Source organism: Rattus norvegicus, chromosome 7 (assembly GCF_021556685.1).
Source record: "Rattus norvegicus strain SHRSP/BbbUtx chromosome 7, alternate assembly SHRSP_T2T, whole genome shotgun sequence".
In the NCBI taxonomy this organism is placed as follows: Eukaryota; Metazoa; Chordata; class Mammalia; order Rodentia; family Muridae; genus Rattus; species Rattus norvegicus.
The window spans coordinates 99,337,096-99,357,900 of NC_141540.1; the positions used below are offsets into that span (position 1 = coordinate 99,337,096).

General features: G+C 40.6%; 1 protein-coding gene across 5 annotated transcripts in view; it reads right to left on the reverse strand.

Moving 5' to 3' along the window:
* Positions 1-16,170, reverse strand: part of Atad2 (ATPase family, AAA domain containing 2) — a 41,847-nt gene extending 25,677 nt beyond the window's left edge. For 3 of the 5 annotated variants that reach the window (XM_087557380.1, XM_087557382.1, XM_087557381.1), the window contains exons 1-9: positions 15,889-16,158; positions 12,475-12,623; positions 10,450-10,499; positions 8,580-8,748; positions 8,101-8,203; positions 7,794-7,881; positions 6,447-6,599; positions 5,209-5,326; positions 868-975 (exon numbers count right to left, since the gene is read on the reverse strand). Coding sequence is in view for 3 of the 5 variants with exons in the window: in XM_087557381.1 (XP_087413507.1) it covers positions 868-975; positions 5,209-5,326; positions 6,447-6,599; positions 7,794-7,881; positions 8,101-8,203; positions 8,580-8,748; positions 10,450-10,499; positions 12,475-12,623; positions 15,889-16,062 (1,112 nt within the window). In the remaining 2 variants the exon portion in view is untranslated. 5 annotated transcript variants of the gene reach the window in all.
* Positions 16,171-20,805: the final 4,635 nt, after the last annotated feature.

Below are 20,805 nucleotides of genomic sequence, written 5' to 3' on the forward strand. Positions count from 1 at the left end.
GTCTACTAAACTATGGGCAGAGGCGGCAGGCCCTCTGTAATCTTAGGACCCTGGAGGTAGAGAAAAGGATTCTCCAGAGCAATCCAGTTAGCCCCAAGGATGAGCTCTAGGTCAGTGAGACCGGTCCTGCCTGAAAACCAAGTGGAGACTTGGGACTATGGGACATAGCCAGTGAGCCATCACGTATGTGCTGCTTGGCATGGTGGCAGGTGCCTGCCAGCACTTGGGAAATTAGAGAGTTCAAGATCCTAAGCCGTTCACAGCAAGTTCCAAGCCAGCGTGAGCTACATCAGACCTTGTCTCAAGAACAACAATCAACCAACCAATCCAGCCACCCAACCCTCCTGTTTCAGTAACCATGTTCAGTTCTACCATCTGTTCCAACTGTAGATATTTCTGATAAGGCAGGAGTTGGCTTTGTATTAATGTCTGGTGCAACCTTTTAATCAGCTAAGCTGTACGTATTATTCCTAAATTATTCTTTCTCATCAGCCATAAAAAGGTATTTGAGGCCAGCAATGTTTCAGAAGCAATGTCAAGTCTGACAATGTAAGTTTAGTATCTGGAACCCACACAGTGGAAGGAGAAACCAACTAAATCAATCCTCTAACCTCCAAGGCAAACCATGGCATGCATGTATGCATAAGCTGACATATAATGCATATATAATTGTAAGAAAAAATATTTTAAAAATACATTTGGTAGTTTTAAAAGTCATCAATGTAGAACTCATCCATTCTACCTCCCTCTCCCAATATTTTGTTTGCTGAGATCAGGCTCAGAGACACAGAGCCCAGGCTGGTCTGATCTCGGCCCCAAAGTGCTTGAATTAAAGGTGTGAGCCCCCACACCAGGCTCAGAGCTCACCTGTTAATAGCTCTATTTCGGTTCCTTTTTCTTCTCCTCTCAAAGCATTCATCTTCAGAGGAGGAGGAGGAGGAAGTAGAATCACTACTGTGGATGGCATGCCTTCGCCTAAATAGTGAAATTGGAATCACAATGAAAAAAACAGAAAAGGGGGCAGAGGACTTAAGTATCTGAAATAGCCAATGATCTAAAATAAATAAATAAATAAACTTTTATTATACATAATATAAACTTAAGATGATACTGTTACTTGCTATGTGTTAAATGGTAACCCTTGTAAACATTCCCAAAAATCTGTGATTTCAACACAAATGATCCCTAGGGTTTTGAGAAATGGTTTGTAAAGCCAGAATAAATGAGAAAATAACTTATCTACATACCCAGGACCCTTTCTGTAATCATCCTGCAGCTACAATTATATAGTACAAACCTCCATATTTAGTATCAACATCAACAAAAAATAAAAATAAATAAAACAGTGAAATAAAGCTTTGTTGGCTGAATCCTTTGATGTTAAAGATACAACCAAGAGAAAGAGAAGAAAAACAAGAGATTGTATTAGAGCTGACCATCAAATGCTCATTAAGATAAAAGACAACACAGGCTATGACTTCTTAATCTTGAGGCAGAGTCTCTCTATGTAGTGCTTGCTTAGCTAAAACTCACTTTGTGGACCAGGCTGGCCTTAAACTCAGAGATCTGCCTCCCACGTGCTACAAGTAAAGGTACACAGCACTAGGACTGGCTGGGCATGCATTTTCAATATCATAAAGTCTTTAAGTGCTAGGTACTTTTTCTTTTTCTTTTTTAAAGATTTATTTATTTTAGGTATATAAGTACACGGTAGCTGTCTTCAGACACACCAGAAGAGGGCATCGGATCCCATTACAGATGGTTGCGAGCCACCATGTGGTTGCTGGGAATTGAACTCAGGACCTCTGGAAGAACAGTCAGTGCTCTTAACCACTGAGCCATCTCTCCAGCCCCCAGGTTATTTTTCTTAAAAGATAATTAATGAAGGAAAAAGGCCATCAAAAAAGACTTAAGGAGGGGCTGGGGATTTAGCTCAGTGGTAGAGCGCTTACCTAGGAAGCGCAAGGCCCTGGGTTCGGTCCCCAGTTCCGAAAAAAAAGAACCAAAAAAAAAAAAAAAAAAAAAGACTTAAGGGTCAGCAAGATTGCCCAGTAAGAGTGCCTATCACCAGGCTGACTACCTCCTGGGACCCATAAAATGAGAGAACCGACTTCCTCAAACTGTCCTCTAACATTCATGTGCACAGCATACACTATCACACACTAAGTAAATGTACTAAACATTATTAAAATGCTATGAGGTCTAAGAGTATACCTTAGTAGTAGAATGTTTACTTATACTATATGAAACCCTGGGAAATAGAAAAGAATATTACTTTAATATAATATCCCTTTAATTCCAGCACTGGGGAGGCAGAGGGAGAAGCAAATTCAAGGATAGCCTGGTCTACAGAATGAGTTCTAGGAGGGCCAAAGACTCTGTCCCCAAAAACAACCAGCAGCAGCAGCAGCAGCAGCAGCAGCAGCAGCAGCAGCAGCAGCAGCAGCAACAACAACAACAAAAATGAACCCCAAAACGAAACAAAACAATATTTGGAGTAAAGAGATGCCTTAGAGGTTAGAACTTGCCACTCTTCCAGAGGACCCAGGTTCCATTCCCACCACAACTCACACAGTGGCTCACAACCATCTTTGTTAAATCTAGCAGCCCCAGGTGATCCATTGCATACAAAAGGTGAACAGATATACATACAGGCAAAATACCCAAACACATTAAAAAAAAAAAAAAAAAAAAAAAAAAAAAAGCTTCTGCGAACTAATTACAACTATTCAGCAAAGAAAACACATCCCTAAAGAGCACAAAGCAATTTATGGTCTCTATACACCACTATAGTGATTGACAGTGGGAATAAGAACATCTTTGACTATGTAGTACTGGGGTTGGGGATTTAGCTCAGTGGTAGAGCGCTTGCCTAGGAAGCGCAAGGCCCTGGGTTCGGTCCCCAGTACCGAAAAAAAAAAAGAACCAAAAAAAAAAAAAAAAAAAAAAAGCCTGACTATGCAGTACTAGTTCAAGTAACTTGATACTGTTACTTGTTATGTGTTACATGATAACCCTTGTAAACATTTGGAAAGTCTGTCATTTTCAACACAAATGATCCCTAGGGTTTTGAGAAATGGTTTGTAAAGCCAGAATAAATGAGAAAATAACCATCTTGATACCCAGGACCATTTCTGTAATTGTCCTGCAGCTAAAATTATCTGATACAAACCTGCATATTTAGCATCACCTTCAACACTCGAAATATCCCCATATATGTAAAGTTAATATATAGTCACAGATTTAAGACAGATTTCACAATTTAACATTATTTATTTCCCATCACCTACTGCCCCCACTACTGAGTACTGAATCCTTGTGTATATTCAGCAAATGATCTACCACTGAGCTACAACCACCAACCTCCTCATTTAATCTTAATCAAAGTTCTTGACAACATACATTATTAGTAGGCTCATTTTACAGTCAGGGTCAGTCTCAAGGGTTAAATGACTTGCTCAAAATATCAGAAGAGTGTTCAAACTCAATCCTACATCTATTCCAAAGAGCCAAATACTAGTGTACTGGTAGCTTCTAGTTTATTTCACAAACCACTAAAAATTATAAACAACAAAGCCTTGTAACCAACAAAAGGCATTATGTTTTGTAAATAGAAGAACCCTCCAACCCCAAAGGCTTCTCTATTAAAGGCTTGTCACCAGGTAGTGGCACTGTTGGGAGGTAAGTAGACCATGAGAATGCTGACCTCAGTGGATTAACCCATTTATGAGTTCACAAATGAATGTGTCATTACAAAGTGGGGCCTAGACTAAGGAAACAGGTCACTGGGTATGTGGTCTTTGAAGAATATGTTTCTCTTTTGGAGACAGGGTCTTTTGGAGCTAGCATTGAATTGCTCTGTGGCCAGGTAGGCCTTAAACTGTCAGTTTTCATGCATCAGTTTCCAGCTGGGATTAGAGGACTGAATCACCAAGTCTGGCTTTTAACAGTAGTCTAATGAGCTCATGAAAATACTGAAAATGCAGTATCTTTTCAAGCATAACAGATCTTGAGCAGCTGACAGGTAGAATCTGCCCTCCTGATCTCCTACTCTTCAGTTAGGTGAAAAGGGATGATGAGGAAAGAAACCCAGAGTGTCTACTTGCGATTCTGACAAAATTACAACATGCAAGAATACAAATATACTTATTTTTCCTAAAGGAGATTAAGTCTGTATTGGGCAGTGGTAGCACACACCTTTAACCCCAGCACTTGGGAGGCAGAGGTAGGCAGATCCTGAGTTCCAGGCCAGCCTGGTACATAGAGTAAGTTCCAGGACAGCCATGGCTACACAGAAAACTGTGTCTTGAAAAAGCACCATCTCCCCTCAAAGATTCCTCAACACTTAAAACATTTGCTTTCCATGACCAACACATGATCAGTTTACAGACTCCCTGACAATTGTGCTTTCAGTATTATTTCTGATAGGTATTTTTTTTCTTTTTTTTTTTTCTTTCTTTTGGAGCTGGGGACCGAACCCAGGGCCTTGTGCTTGCTAGGCAAGCGCTCTACCACTGAGCTAAATCCCCAACCCCCTGATAGGTATTTTTAATTAGTCTTGTCCTTGTTTCTATTTATAGGCCACTGTAATAATTCCTAAACCTTGGTTATTCTAATTTATCAGAAAACCTTATACTACTCAGGATGGGAAAATAAGTATAGTTATCCTTGTAAACTTAAATTGGAAGGAAAACAACTATTGAAATATATAAGAAAAAGAAATTCTTTGGTGAAACAAAAACAATTTTTTCTAAAACATAAAAGAAATAAACTATAAAATAGATCCAGAAAAAGATGGCTAGTGTCATGATCCAGTCTAGAAACTGTATAACTTAGAATATTTAACGTGGAGGGAGACTGTGGTTGTGGAAATATAAAGAAAAGGATACAGTCTAAATGTGAATTTTAAATGAAATAATCTTTGTAAATTACTTAACATAGAGCCTAACTACAATATACACTAAATCAAAGTAGATCTAACATTCGATGTGCTACTAATAAACTATCTTACCAAGTAGTTACTAATACTTCCTATTAATGAAAGCAAAAGGAGTCACTGGTAATGGGAATTAGAGCACTAAGTGCATACCAGAGCTCTCCCATATATGAGATTCTAGAACTCTATCTGAATACACTCAATCCAAAGACTCTAGAATCCTGTCATAACAGTTATGTTATCATAAATTGATCACCATTTCAGAACCTAACCTGTTCATTCGTTTACAATAGGGACTTCTAGGTCCTGAAGACGACAACCGGTATCTTGGTCTTGCAGGAGAAGCTGGGCCACTATAAAACATGTTGGGCTTTCTCTGGTGACGAGGTTCTAGAAAAAGAAGTATGAGCATATGTAATAGAAAATATAAAAAACTAATTTTGTCCTTTAAATATTTACAAAGGTGCTACCATCCATGAAAATGCTAGTAGTATCTATAGATTTCACTAATGTCATTTTATTTTTCTGTGGGGTTGATATTAAGAATATGTTATGGGGCTGGGGAAAGAGTTGAGCAGTTGCCGAGCACTTGTTTAGCAGAGGAGACCCAGGTTCCATTCCTAGCACCCACACAAAGTGACTTCCAACCACCTGAATTCCAACTGTGGGAGACCAACACCCTTTTTGGCCTTCGTAGGTTACTCGCATGCAAGTGCTGCACACAGACTCACAAACAAGTATAAAGTACGTATAGAAAGTATAAAACACACTAGCCACACACAATTCTTATGATTATAGAGGCATAAAAGCTAATAAGTATGATATAACAGAAGTCAAAACATCTTATCTTTCTATATATAAGGTAAAAAAAGGAAAAAACACCCAAAAATCTCAAAATAGTAAGAAATGACAACAGAATAAATCATCCTTTTACATCTAATTTACAATATATTAAAAGAAAAATACTACCAGAACATGGTGACACACACCTATAATCCCAAGACTAAGAGGGTCAAGGCAGTGGGATCACCAAGTTTTTTTTTTGTTTTTTTGGTTTTTTTTTTCGGAGCTGGGGACCGAACCCAGGGCCTTGAGCTTGCTAGGCAAGTGCTCTACCGCTGAGCTAAATCCCCAACCCCGGATCACCAAGTTTGAGGTCAGCCTGGGCTATATAGAAATGCCCTGTCTCAAATAAAAGTAGTATGAGCATTTTAGCAAAGTTAAAAAAAAAATTTTTTTTTGAGAAAACAAAAAACAGGGCTGGAAAGATGAACCAGTAGGTAAAGGCATGAGGAGGGTATGATCCCTAAGACTCACACACTACAAGACAACCGATTCCCCAAGTTGTCTTTTGATTGCACACCTATGTGCACAATGGCACATGCACACATATTCTCCACAGAATACTTTAAGTGTAATTAAAAAAAAAGTTTTAAAAAGGAAAAAAAAAAGGACAGTAAAATTAAGGGAATAGAAATCTGTCTCCTGCAAGATCACTTGCAGTACTTACTTTCCAGTGGAGCCTGGTAGTAAACAGTTGCTTTTCTCTGCCTAAGGTAGTATCTTTTCTGATTATCTTCTTCTCCATCTTCTTCTTCATCTTCATCATCTTCTTCATCTTCACCATCATCATCCTCTTGCTCTTCACCCTCTTCAGATGACTCTACAATTAAGAACAGGAGGCCAGAGAGATGTCAGCAGGTAAGGGTAACTGCCACCAAACTAACGACATGAGTTCTATTCCCAGGACCCACAAAGACAGAAAACTGCAACTGTCCTCTGACTTCCACATACGCTCTTACCACCACCCACAAAATTAAATGAAAATTTTACAAAGAAAAAACATCCAATACGCTCACCAAAGTGTTAACAATTTTTAACATAGGGAGTTAGGAGAAAGGGTCTTTAAAAAATCTTACCTGCCTTTCCATTAGTCATATAAAGAATTTGCCGCATTTAATAATTCTTCAAAATCAGAAGTAAAAATTGTAGAATTAAAACTTAGATGCAGAGCTGGGGGGATGAGGGGTTGTGAAGGGACTGGAGAGATGGCTCAGTGGTTGAGAGCTCTGGCTGCTCTTCCAGAGGTCCTGAGTTCAGTTCCCAGCACCCACATGGCCGATCAACTACAGTTCTGGTTCTCTGGTGATGGGAATTATGTAAGTTGGACAAATACATTCATGATATTGGTAAGATAGCACCAACATATTTTATGAAACTGTTTTTACTCAAGAAAAAGTAGACTTTGATAGTAAGTCTCAAATTTAGTAGCATAATTAACTTTTATCACTTTAACTAAAATAGAGAGATGTATGATAAACTATCTGTAGTTTTATTATACAAGCAAACCAATTACTACTTAAATTTGTTGATTTCAGTTACTTTCTCTAACATACTATCCTTTTGTATTGTCTATATTTCTTTTAAATTTTAACCACTACAAACTATAATAAGTGTCACAGAATCTAAATAAGAAAGCTATTGCCGGTTGGGGATTTAGCTCAGTGGTAGAGCGCTTGCCTAGGACGCGCAAGGCCCTGGGTTCGGTCCCCAGCTCCAAAAAAAAGAAGCAAAAAAAAAAAAAAAGAAAGCTATTGCCTACTAAGTTAAAAATGCTTAAAACTTTGGGAGCTAGAGAGATGGCTCAGTGGTTAAGAGCACTGACCTCTCTTCCAGAGGTCCTGATTTCAATTCCCAGCAACCACATGATGGCTCACAACCATCTGTATCGGGATCTGATGCCCTCTTCTGGTGTGTCTGAAGACAGCTACAGTGTACTCATAGACATAAAGTAAATCTTTAAAAAAAACAAACTTAACGTTGAAGTCAGAAAACATGAAATAAAAACAAAACTAACCCACACTGCCGTCTTGGTTATCCGTTGTTTCTTCATCAGCCTGCTGAATAGCCTTTCGTTTTCCTCTTGTGTACATTGTAAGATTACTCTACAAATGTTTAAATAAAATCCAATAATATTTAGTATATGTTCACACAAAAATTAAAACCTAATTATTCTTAAAGTGTAGACATACTATAAACTTATAATTCTAGTAGTAGTAATTTGTGACAAGTCAACAAATGCTGAACAAAATAATTATTACTCATAAGTGGATCATTCACTAAATGGGATGTCAAATCAGCACCTAAGGAAAAAATATAGTTACCTCTTCTGTTTCATTGAACACGCCCAGATCTTCAAGTTTCTTCATTCGCTGTCTACGCATCTTCTTCATGTCATCCATCTTTTGAAGTACAGCTTCAGCAGTGCTTCAAAAATATTAAGAATTTCAGCAAGGAGGCATTAACTTATTTGGGTAAAATATTCAATACGCCTTTCAAAGAATTTAAACACGTATATAGAATAAAGGTTACTAACAGCCATTCTCCTGTATGTTTCACACAAATCAAATAAATTATAATGTTCAGGATGGGGTTCTAGGGAAAGAAAGGGGAGGGGTCAGGAGGGCAGCATACATCCTAGCACCTGGGAGGCAAAGGCAGGGAGGTCTGAGTTCAAGGACAGCCAATTACATAGTTTTATGTGTATCGGGGGAGGGGGAGAAAGGATAAATAGTAAAATTTCACAATCCTTCACTGATAAAGTCTGTTTTAGATACAAGTTTGTTTAAGCATTTTTACTTACTTTGTTATAAGCTTATCAAATAGCACAGACTGGTTCATGGTACTGTAACGACATGTTCTAATCCTACAACTTCTTCGAACTTCAACATCTCCACTTTGTTCATGCAAATGTTCTGTACTCGGAGCAATGTTTCTATTCCTCAGTGAGCGAATAACTGGAATAGCTTTGTCTTTACAGATGTACGAAAAAATAAATTTTAAGTATTAGCAAAACAACTTGAAAATGCACAACGGGATAGCAACTTTCACACAGCAAAATTATAGCATCTTAAACTTGTTCTTCTAGAAAAATTTTAAGTTACAACATATACCTGTGGTATAATCTACCTCACTTCAAAGATGTCATATGAGGACTTGTACTTAAAAGTTTAAAGCAGTTTGTAATATCTCACAGTCAATAACAGCTTATGTCTACTAAAAGATGAAGAGATAAAGCCAAGTGTAGTGGTGCATGGAATCGCTGCCCGAGAAGCTCAGGCAGATCTGAGTTTAAAAGATCAGTCTGGGGGCTGGTTAGAAGGTTCAACAATTAAGAACACTGGCTGCTCTTCCAGAGGTCTGAATTTATTCCCAGGAACTACATGGTGGCTCACAACCATGTATAAAGGGATCTGATGTCCTCTTCTGGCATGTAGGTGCACATGCAGACAGAGCATCCTATATTTAAAAAAAAAATAGAGTGCTGAGTGAGATCCTGTAATTTTGCTTACATAAACCTCAAGCAACACTAATCCATAGCAACAGAAAACCAGTCAGGCGGTGGCGGCGCACACCTCTAATCCCAGCACTTGGGAAGCAGATGCAGGTGGATCTGCTTAGTCTACAGAGGGAGTTCCAGGACAGTTAGGCCTACATGGAGAAAGGAAAAAGGAACAGACTGGTGGTTACTTTGGAATCTGAGGCAAGATAGGAACTAGAAGAGCCAAGAAAGATTATGTAAGTGTCTTAGTCACTGTTCTATTACTGTGAAGGGAAACCATGGCCATGACAACTCTTTTTTTTTTTTTTTTTAAAGATTTATTCATTTATTATATAAGTACACTGTAGCTGTCTTCAGATACACCAGAAGAGGGCATCGGATCTCTTTACAGATGGTTGTGAGCCACCATGTGGTTGCTGGGAATTGAACTCATGACCTCTGGAAGAGCAGTCGGGTGCTCTTAACCGCTGAGCCATCTCTCCAGCCCGGCCATGACAACTCTTACGAAAGAAAGCATTGCTTAGAGTTTCAGAGATTTAGTCCACTATCATCTTGGTCAGAAGCACAGTGACACGCCGGGAGTTACAGTAGCTAAGAACAAGATCCTGTTCTGTAGGTGCAGAGAATGAGATGCACTAGGCCTGGTTGGGCTTTTGAAACCTCAAAGTCCATTCTCAGCTTCACACTTTCTTCATCAAGGCCACACTTCCTGGGGCTGGAGAGATGGCTCAGGGGTTAAGAGCACTGGCTGCTCTTCCAGAGGTCCTGAGTTCAATTCCCAGCAACCACATGGTGGCTCACAACCATCTATAAAGAGATCCGATGCCCTCTTCTGGTGTATCTGAAGACAGCTACAGTGTACTTATATATAATAAATAAATAAATCTTAAAAAAAAAAAGAAAGCCACACTTCCTAACCCTAACCCTTCTAATTCCACCAGCGTTCCATTCCCTTGGGATTTAGCATTCAAATATATGAGCCTACAGGGGCCACTTTTATCCAAACCATAATAGGAGCTTGAAGAAACTTTTAGGGGTAAAGGTTATTGCTTCTTTTACATACTATGTCAAATCTAATGAAGCACACAGGTTTTTGTATGTGCTTCAATAAGCCCATAAATATTATGAGCTACAAGCTTTACAAAGTTGAAATGCTATTATCACAACTTACCTTCTTGGCATTCTTCTTTTTTTTTATCAGCCTGCTGTTGAGCCAACTGCCTATTATAGAAAATAAGCTAAATGAATTAAAAATAAAATTGACATGTTTAAATCCTACATTCTATATGACAAAAGTAGAAAGTTAAATAAGTCAAGAAAGTATAATACTTAAAAACCCAATAAACAGTGCTATGTTATGGCTAAACAAAAGTCTGTTTTGAATCTGACAAACCTATTTTGTTTTTTTTTGAGACAGGGTCTTTGTGGTGGTTTGAATAGCTCTGGCTCCCATAGAATCAGGCCCATACAGAGTAGCACTATTAGGAGGTGTGACACTGTTTGAGGAAGTAAGTCACTGTGAGGGCAGGCTTTGAGGTTACATATGCTCCAGTGTGACACAGTCCATTGCCAATTAAGATGTATAACTCTCAACTTCTTCTCCAGAACCTACCTACATGCTGCCATGCTTCCTATCATGATGATGATGGAACTGTAAGCCAGCCTCAATTAAATGCTTTCTTTTATAAGAGGTGCCATGTCACAGTGTCTCTTCCCAGCAACGAAACCCTAAGACAACCTCGTCTCGTAGCTCCGGCTAGACTTGAACTAATAGCAATACTTCTGTCTTATCCTTAAGTTTTAGTTATTTTTAATTATATGTGTCTATGTATGTGGAGTGCAGGTGTTGTATCCTCTGGAGCTGAAGTTACTATGAGACAACAGACATAGGTGCTGGGAATTGAATCTGGGTCCACCAGAAAAGCCGAAGTATTCTTAGCTGCTGGGCAATCTCTAGCTCCAACCTGACTCAAGTCTTCTGAGTGATGGGATCATAGGTGAGACTTACCACATTGGCTATTAACTCTTAGCCAAACAGAAAACTCAAGTCAAAGTATCTCACTTGACATAGTAAGTGAAGTCCTTGGACTAAGTATTTAAGTATGGTTAAAAAAAAGCATTGCATGAGAACAAGTTTCACACAAGGATATAGTAATCTCATAACCTTGAGGAATTTGGAATTCTAAAGAGAATTAATGGACCTTAGAGATATGTTAAATGTTCTCTATGAACAGCTTGAAAATAATGCCAACACTTGAGAAACTGAGTCAAGAAGATTACCATGAGGTGCTCACACACCAGAAAGCAAAGACACACAAATCTCTGAGTTCAAGGTTAACCTGGCCTACATATCAAGTTCTAAGACAGCCAGGGCTTTCTAGGGAAACTTTGTTAAACAAACAAGATAAAACAAAACAAACAAAAAAACAAGTGAAACACTTTAAGTAATTAAAGTAGCAATTTGTTGTTGTACTGGACCAGCTGGACTCTTAATTTTACAGAAATTATTAAATTTTTTGTGAAGGTGCTAGAAAAATAGCTAATATTTTAGTCTTCTCATTCTGTGCCTGTTAAAACTATCTGATGCTATAAGCATGAAAGTTGCCATATTGTTGTATGCCAAAGAAATTTGTCAAATTAGGTAGCTAGACTTTAACCCTGTGAATCTAAGTAGAGCTTTAGTCTTTTCTACCTAGAAAACTGCATATACAAGTTTAAATATTATTTCACAAGTTTTATGTACTCCCTGAAGGTGACTTATGTGATCTCTGGACCCAAGTCTAGAACATCATGATCACAGAAATATTTAGATCCATTGTGGAATGGCTTCTCAAGTTTTCTATATTTTCTGTACAGTATTGATTATCTGGTCTTTCAGACACAAGTGAGATAAAAAATGGGGTAAAAAAGAATGAAAAAAAAAATAAGTGCTGGCTACAGTGGAAAAAGGAAAGAGGAAGGGAAAGTCCACAATCAAGAGCTCCTACAAAGATCAAGGAAGACACTCCACATTAGTCTCTGACCTACACATGCACTCACCCATATATGCATACTTGCCTACATACATGCAAACATATACATGCATGTATGAGTCATGTAAAACAATAAAAACATATAGAAAATAAAAGCAAGCCCTTTTTTTGGTTTTAATACTACTTTAAAGCCATTTGAATTAGTGGTGGAATATCTGTGTTACCTTGTGAAATGTCTGCCATTGCAGTATTTCTCTGTTCTTTCCACATTCTTATCAGAACTAGAATCCGAAGAAGTTTGTGCTTGCTTTCTCAAAGACCTTAAAGAACGTGTATTGTGGCAGATTTCAACTCCCTTAACTGAGGATCCATCCTTTAAGAAAAATTAAGAAAGCTGTTATTAAGTTTAGATCAACTTTAAGTGCTAAGAGTTTCCTCTATTATGTTAATAGTGGCTTTTATTACAGGATTTTTATATCTCCCCAAGAAACAATATATCAAAATAATTATTTTATTACAAGCATTAGAACGGGCTAGACATAGCAGAGTAGTCAGATCATAAGTTCAAGGTTCCACATATCAGTTACATACAAAGTGCGAGACTGAGCTGAGACACTCATACCAGAAAGTAAAAAAGGTCAGCTCCATATTTCAGAGGTAAAGGAACCTGCCTCTAAGCTTTAAGACCTGAATTAAAATTCCAAGACTCGGTAGAAGGAGAGAATAGATTCTTGCAAGCTGTCCTGACATCCTCGTGTGTACAAACACACACGTACAGGCATACACAGTAATGAAAAATCAAAAGTTGTATGTTCTTTTCTTTCTTTTTAAGATTTATTAATTTTCTGTATCAGTATCTTGCCTGCCTGTGCCTGGTACCTGTGGAGGTCAGAAAAGGGAGCTACAGAGAGTTGTGATCAACTATATGGGTGCTCTGACTGAACCCAGGTCCTCTCAAAGAGCAGTAAGTACTATTAACCACTGACCCATCTCTCCAGCCCCAAACAACTAATATTTCAACAACAAAATTTTAATAGTCATCCAAACTCTGGATTTGCTGAAGCTAGCCTAACCCATCTCATCAAATTCCTACTATAGCTCTTCAGGGTTTCCCTTCCTGGTTCATAATGCATGAAGATGTGTTTCTCAACCCCACAAGCCCCACTCACCATTCCATATTGAGGTCTCCCTGCTTTAGCACAGGCCTATAATTCCAGCAACATGGGAAACGGAAGCAGGACTACATGTTCAAGTTCTGCCATCAATGAGGTAGTGACCCAAGAATATACCATCAACTTCCTAAGTACATCCATAGAGTGGGCTTCAAGAAGTGTGCCCCTCAGGCACTCTGAGAAATCCAGATCTTCCAGGAAGGGGACACGGACTCCAGATGTACAATGATAAACAGGCTCAATAAGGAATGTTCCATATCATACGCACGTTTGTCCAGAAAAATGTAAGGAGGGTGACAACTCACCAAACAAACACTATACATTGGTAACTGAGTGCCCACTACCACATAAAATCTAGTCAATGCAGACGAGAACCCGCTGAAAGCCACAGTTACAGAACTGCCTTCAAAGCTAAGACAAGGTACACTGTAGTTATGGGTCACTCCATACCTTCAGAATTTAAGGTCAATCTCCAGTATTAAACCAAGAAAAATCACATTAATTTAAAATGAATAAATTTAACCAACCTAAGTACCATCTCTATCAGCTGTTGATAAATATGTGACTGGTAATTAAGAAATATTCAAAGACTAGGGTAAGCAGAGAGTTAAGTCTTTAAAACATACATTTCATTTACAAGAAGACATGGGACTGAATATAAGTCCCCAGTTTATAAAACTTTTCAAATACAAAGCTATTTTATTCTTGGTATAGATGGTGTTTTGTAATATGAATCTATAGTCCTTGAGGGAAATCCAATGACACTCCCTAATTAACCTCTAATTAGAAGATCTACAAAAGTACCTTGATTTATAGAAGGGAGGACTTCATTTCAAAAATATAGATTGTGGCCAGGTAGTAGTGAATGCCTTTAATCCCAGCACTTCTGGAGGCAGCTCTGAATTGGAGGCCAGCCTGGTCTATACACATTAGAGTTTTAGGATAGTCAGGACTACACAGAGAAACCTTATCTCAAACCAAAACAGACAAAACGTGTACTGTGAACTCTGTCCTGAAGACTATCCTCTTCAGTCCACAACAGGCTGCTGTGAGTACTTCAAGGGCTCAACCTCAGTGTAGTATGTATGTATGGCATGGTCTGTGTATCAGGCCTAGCTTATCTCTGTGAATAATGACAACTAAAAACAGATACTCCTAGTATGTGCCATGTTCTGTTCTAGAACACGGTGCTAATAGAAAATAAAAAAAAATATATATATATACCCCTATAGTTACATTCTGAGTAAGGGAGAAATATAAATAGAAAAATTAGGAGATATACAGATGTCTTAGAAGGATGTAATTGCTGAACAGAGGGCAGAATAAAAGTTCATGTAAAGAGGAAAGGTTTGTAATTTTGAGTAAAATCTCTGCCAATTCAGGCACCCGAGAAGCAAATCCTAAAAGGCCAAGATTTTCAATTTAAGCAACAATTTCAGCGCTAAAAAAAAAAAGGGACTATAGTTTCATATCCCAGTCCTCACAGAAGCAAATAAGTCTGTCTACAAGATATTTACTTTATATAGTACCCTAATACAAGACTAGCATTGTCTGAACTAAGTGGACACTGCTGCGTCACTCCTAGCACAGTGCTCTGATCACTGACTTCCAAGCTATCTTGATCAGTTGGCTAACCTACTCCCTCACTGCAACAAGACCATCATTACCGTTTTCGGAAACTTTAGTGTTGCTTCAACCTCAACCTTTTGGGTGAACGCTGCCCCCTTCCCCACTGCCGAAGTGGGGCAATATCTTAATCCCTCCGCACTGATCCCTTAGATGGGCAAGAAAAAAAAAACATTTGCAAATCTCCCACTAGATACTGTAAATGCAGCAAGAAGTGCCAGAAAAGGAAAGATGTGGGAGGCACAAAAAGCTAAGTTCCAATTTCAGAACTGTCTGCCACTTTCTGTTTACCTTTCTGGAGTCCATGTCCTCATCTGTCACACAGATACCACCCCTACCGTCCTCTAAAGCTTGTCAAGAGACTTGAAGGAAGTGCACACACGAAGCGTTGCTGTTCGTCCCCCGGCATTATGCAACCTGATTATTTTACTTCGCTGAGGACTCATTATGGAACCTCCCCGGGCCGCAAATGGAGGTCAGTGAACTCTTGAGTTACTGTGCCCGCAACCCCTAAAATGTTCGTGTGCATGCGCTCAAGTAGTCAGGGGGTCGTACTCCCCTGACTCGAACCCGGAAAGGAACCGGGAAAGGGAGGCTGGGGAGCACAAGGACGGCCCAAAGCACCTCGGCTCAGCCCTACGCAGCATTTCGGCTCTTGGTTTCCTCTTGCGTAGAAAGAGGTGGCGACCAACTGCTTAGCCCGCTTCCACCTAGGTCTGTCTCTCCAGAACCTTCCACCTCGCTGGCCCGCGACAGCCCACCAACCCAGTGGGGGGCGCGGGTCTCCTCAGCGCGTCTCCACCCAGGGCCCAAGGTTCCCCGTCCCAGGCCGGTACTCACGCCCGCCGCCTCCGCTTTGGGCACAGTAGATTTCCCCGCGGCTCGGGCCAAGCTGGGCCGCCTCCGGCCGCTGTGTTCCAGACTGAGGAACTCACTGGACAGGTCCAGAGAGTCGGTGGCCGAAGAGATGGTGGAGTGACTGTGCAGCTCCAGGCTGCTGCGGAGGACCACCATCGTGTCCCGCTTCAAAAGCCGGAACCCGAGGCGGGGGAGAGAAATACGGAGCTCCGGAGGATGCTTCTCAGGCGCTCGCGCGCTCTGAATTCTGGCGCCACAAACTGCGCGCCCAGCGGCCTTAGCGTAAGCGCGCCGAATCCCTCCGCCGCCGGTCACGCCCCCTCCGCCGCCGGCCACGCCTCCTTACCCTCTCAGACCGACGAACACAAAACAGTCCTCCAATCCGAAGAACTCGGGAACCTCTGCCGAAGCGAACTGGAACCCAGCAAACTGTGTCGAACACCTAGCAGGAATTAGCGACGTCGTTCTTCCTTCTGTAGTTCCGGCTCTCCGCCCTCAGTGGAAGGAGACGGAGAGAGCGGTGCTGCGTCTTGTTTGGAATTTTGGCGCGTGGACGCGGAAGGCCTCTTTGGCTACCTGCCGGCGGCTTCCCGCCATCTAGGCTTCAGACGCCAGGAAAAAAAAAAAGGTCGTTAAACCAAGCACTTTGCCTTCGATAGGTTTGACTCTAAGACAGAAGATGTTTTTATTGATGAATTAACAAAAATAAGTTAACCACACGAAAGAAAGAAAATATAACGGTTCTTAAAGACAGCGAAAAGAACTGGCAACAGCTATTGGGATAGACTGAGTCATATAAGCTTACGAGAGATAAAACTGTAAAATCCTAATCTTATAAAAGCCACCAACTTGTAAAGTGTTAAGGATAATTATGACATGCAAGTTAATGGTCAGTCACCTTATAAGTGATCAAATTCTTTTTCTCTGCTCAGAACTGTTCGTTGTCATGCTAACTACAAATGTAATTTATTTACCGGGACGTGCTTTGGCCTTCTGCATATGTTGTCAAGGTTAAATGTAAAGAAAGTAATTAAAAAACGAGCTTTCTTTAAATTAATAGGTTAGATGATGGTTCTCAAACCCCTTAAAGAGATCTGCAGACTGGCATTTAAGGGGTTTAATAAAAACACTTCCCCTGTTAGACAATACCAGCTTCTGGTAGCCTCAGCTGAGGCTATCTCTAAAGATGAGCAGCAACGGACTTGACCTCCTTCAAGTGTGGTAACTGACCACTTGGCAAAGAACTGCCTCATTCCTCACCTGCTGCCAGGGCCCAGTCTAAACTGTGGACACTGGTTGACTGCTCTACTCTGCCTTGCAAAAGTAATTCACTTCCCCAAAATTCCTCCTCCACAGAAAAATCTCTTAGACAGAAGATTGATGGGGCCCTGTGTGGCAGCTGGTGGTAAAAGACTTGTCAACCTCTGTCCCAAACAAAGATCACCATGGAGTAGCTCAGGGTGGCTGTCTAGGTAATAGGTAAATCTCTGTCATCCTTAATTGATACAGAAGCCATTTTGGGAAAAAAAAAAAAAAAGCCTTGTTAAACAAGTGACATATAAATGTTCCAATTTGATAGGAACAGATACCACTGATCTTCTAATATTTTCAGCTCTAGCCCATTTTGATTAGAGGTACTCTGTTCTTAATAGTTTCAGTAGCTGTTGGTGGTGGTTCACACCTTTAATCCCAGCACTCAGGAGGCAGAGGCAGGGGGATCTTGTGAGTAGTAGGCCAGCCTGAGCTACAGACTAAGTTCCAAGACAGGCAGGACTACACATAAAAATCCTGTCTCTAAAACAAAACAGAAGTGCGTGCGTGTGTGTGTGTGTGTGTGTGTGTGTGTGTGTGTGTGTGTGTAAGTAATAATGTAGGGTAGTTTCTGTTTCTACCACTATCCACATATCCCTGACTCAATTCTTTGTTCTGAGGCAGAAGAAACTGTAAATCCCAGTGGGCATTTGTTGGGCTCTGATATCCATCTATAATACCCCTCCTCTCCACCCCTTGAGTGTTGAATTACACATCTGTACCCACACACCTTTTATGTGGTGCCAGGGATTGAATCAAGGTTTTCTTACACAACAGGCAAACATTCTACCAGCTGAGCTACATCTCTAGCCATCTGTACCCCAATAAAAAAAAGATTCTATACCAGGCCTAATGCTTAGACTTTGATCAGAGATATGAGAATTAGATCATAATTGCAAAGTGATAAAGTTCTTTATTGAATAGGGTGCTGAGCCACATGATACCAACAAAGTAACTTCTGCTTTAAGAGACTTGACAAAACATAAACATAGTTTCTAACAGTTGTGTCAGTAAGATGAATTCCTCTCTGTTCTCCTGCCCCCATTAAAACTACTGCTTGGGAAAGCTAAACACTGCCTCTTGCTCACATTAAAATTACCGTTTGGAAAAGCTAAACACTGCCAAGAAATTGGTTTTTGTCAACATTTAGGCTCTGACATTCCCCCACCAGAACATTTACTAAAATGATCTATCAATGTGTATCTTTTGCAATTCAGAAGTCTCTCTATGGCTCTCAAAGGAAGAGCCATTCCTTTCAAATGGAATCACCAGGAAAGGCACAGCTGACTCTTGAAGTCTCTGTGGGAGGACTGTACTTCAGATAACTGTGACTTTGTGCCAGCAACTACTAAATACATTATATAGACAAACTCGACCCTTGTAGTAAACCTATTTTTAACCTGATTTTTACAGATGTGAAAACAACAGGCATGGGGAGTATGGTGGTGGACAAGCAGCTCTATTCAAGGGCACATATCTCCTACTTGGCAAAATCTGCCATTTATGTTCAAAGTCTAGGTGTGGTCATGTGCCTGTTAATTCTAACACTCAGGAGCTAGAACAAGGAGGGTATGTCAAGGCCATCCTTGACTACACAGTAAGTTCAAGGATAATGTGGGCTATATGAAAAACCCTGTCTCCCCACCACCTTTGTACACAGGCCTCAAAATAATCAGGAGACAATCATAGGTTAGGCAGCAGTTGAATACAAAGTAACTACAAAATAGAGACACACTCTGTATGCAGCTAAAGCTGGTTTGAAATGCTTGGCTCCAGGAATGACACTAGTAGGAGTTGTGGCCTTGTTAGAGTAGGTGGGGCCTCATTGGAGGGAGTGTGGCCTTGTTAGGGTAGCCTGGGCACCAAGGACAGGAATGTGGATTTGGGGACTTTGGATTTGGAAAGCAGTGGGATGCTTTGAGTGGGGTTTAATGGGAGGGACATCCTAGTAGGAAAATGGAAGACAGTGGTGCAGAGTGTGATTTGAGCTGTAGGGACCTGGCTCAAGAGGGTTCAGAGGAGACTGTAATGTGTGGCCTAGAGTCTGTTGCTGTGATAGTTTGGTGAAGAAGGTGGCTGCTTTGCCCTTATCTGAAGAATCCGCCTAAGGCTAAGGCTAAAGTGAAGAGAATTAGATTAATTGCATTGACAAAGGAAGTCTTAGAAAAGCCTAGCATAGACTTTATCCTCTGGTTTACTCTCATGAAGAGTGATTTGAAAATACAAAACGTATGGTTCAAGATATAAAGGGCAACAGGAAGTAAAATGGAGCTGAATCCTGTGTTTGAGGATATTAAATGAAATTAAGAGAGCGGTGGTTCTAGGTAAGACCCCACCCAGCTAAGCTTATTGTTTGTGTGTTTGCGTAGAACATGGAATGGGGGGGGTTGGGGATTTAGCTCAGTGGTAGAGCGCTTGCCTAGGAAGCGCAAGGCCCTGGGTTCGGTTCCCAGCTCCGGAAAAAAAAAAAAAGAACATGGAATAGGTATGTCATGTTAGATGTTATTACCTGGTTATTGTTTTCATTTGTGCTTTAATAATTCAGAAGTGGAGGGCACACTTGTGTATTTTGTTTAAAAGAATTATTTATTTTATTTCTATGAACTGTAACTGTCTTCAGACACACCAGAAGAGGGCACCAGGTCCCATTACAGATGGTTGTAAGCCACCATGTAGTTGCTGGGAATTGAACTCAGGACCTCTGGAAGAGCAGTCAGTGCTCTTAACTGCTAAGCCATCTCTTCAGCCCTACACTTGTGATTTTAAGGCTGGAAGACACAGACTTTTCATCTGGATCTGAGGAAAAGTGGCCATGAAAACATTTGGTCCTGGCTTGGTGGTACATACCTTTAATACCAGGAGACAAAGGCAAGCAGATCTCTGAGTTCAAGGCCAGCCTGGGACAGAGCAAGTTCTAGGTGAAGAAAAACTTCAGTCCAGGCATGGTGGTACATGCCTTGAATCCTATCATTCAGAAGACAGAGCCATGCAAATCTCTGAGTTTAAGGTCAATCTATAGAGCAAGTTCCAGGACAGCCAAGATTAGCCGTGATTAAGAAGGGACCAGCATCACTGAGGTAAAAAATCTTCTGAGAATCAAAAAGAAGCTGTGTTTCAGAGATAGCCAAGGTTACCTCATGCTGCATCTGGAATTAGCAATGTGTACGAATCACCCACTGGTACTGGTTTTGAAGGCATGAAGGTGTGGGTCATGGAGAGCAGCTGAGGCTTGGCACTGTGAGAGGCCAGGGAAGGCCATTGGTGAAAGTGTCGCCTCAGTTGCAGTTAAACAATCCAGGACTGAGGGGGTCATGCAAAGAAGTTGAGGCTTGGCACCATGAAGGGAGCTTATAGAGGTGATTGGTGAAGTCTAGGTACAGCAGAAGGATTGCAGATGCCAGTACCATGGGATGATCACCAAGAACAGCAGCGGCAGTGGAATGGAGTCAACCAGAGCCTAGAGTACTGCATAGGGCAGAGCTGGAGAAGTGACCCAGGGCAGGAGAAGTGGTGGAGAAGTGACCCAAGCCCTTTGGAGGAACCTAGAAGATCATGTGTGGATCCCAGACTTTGGAAAAAGAAGCTGTA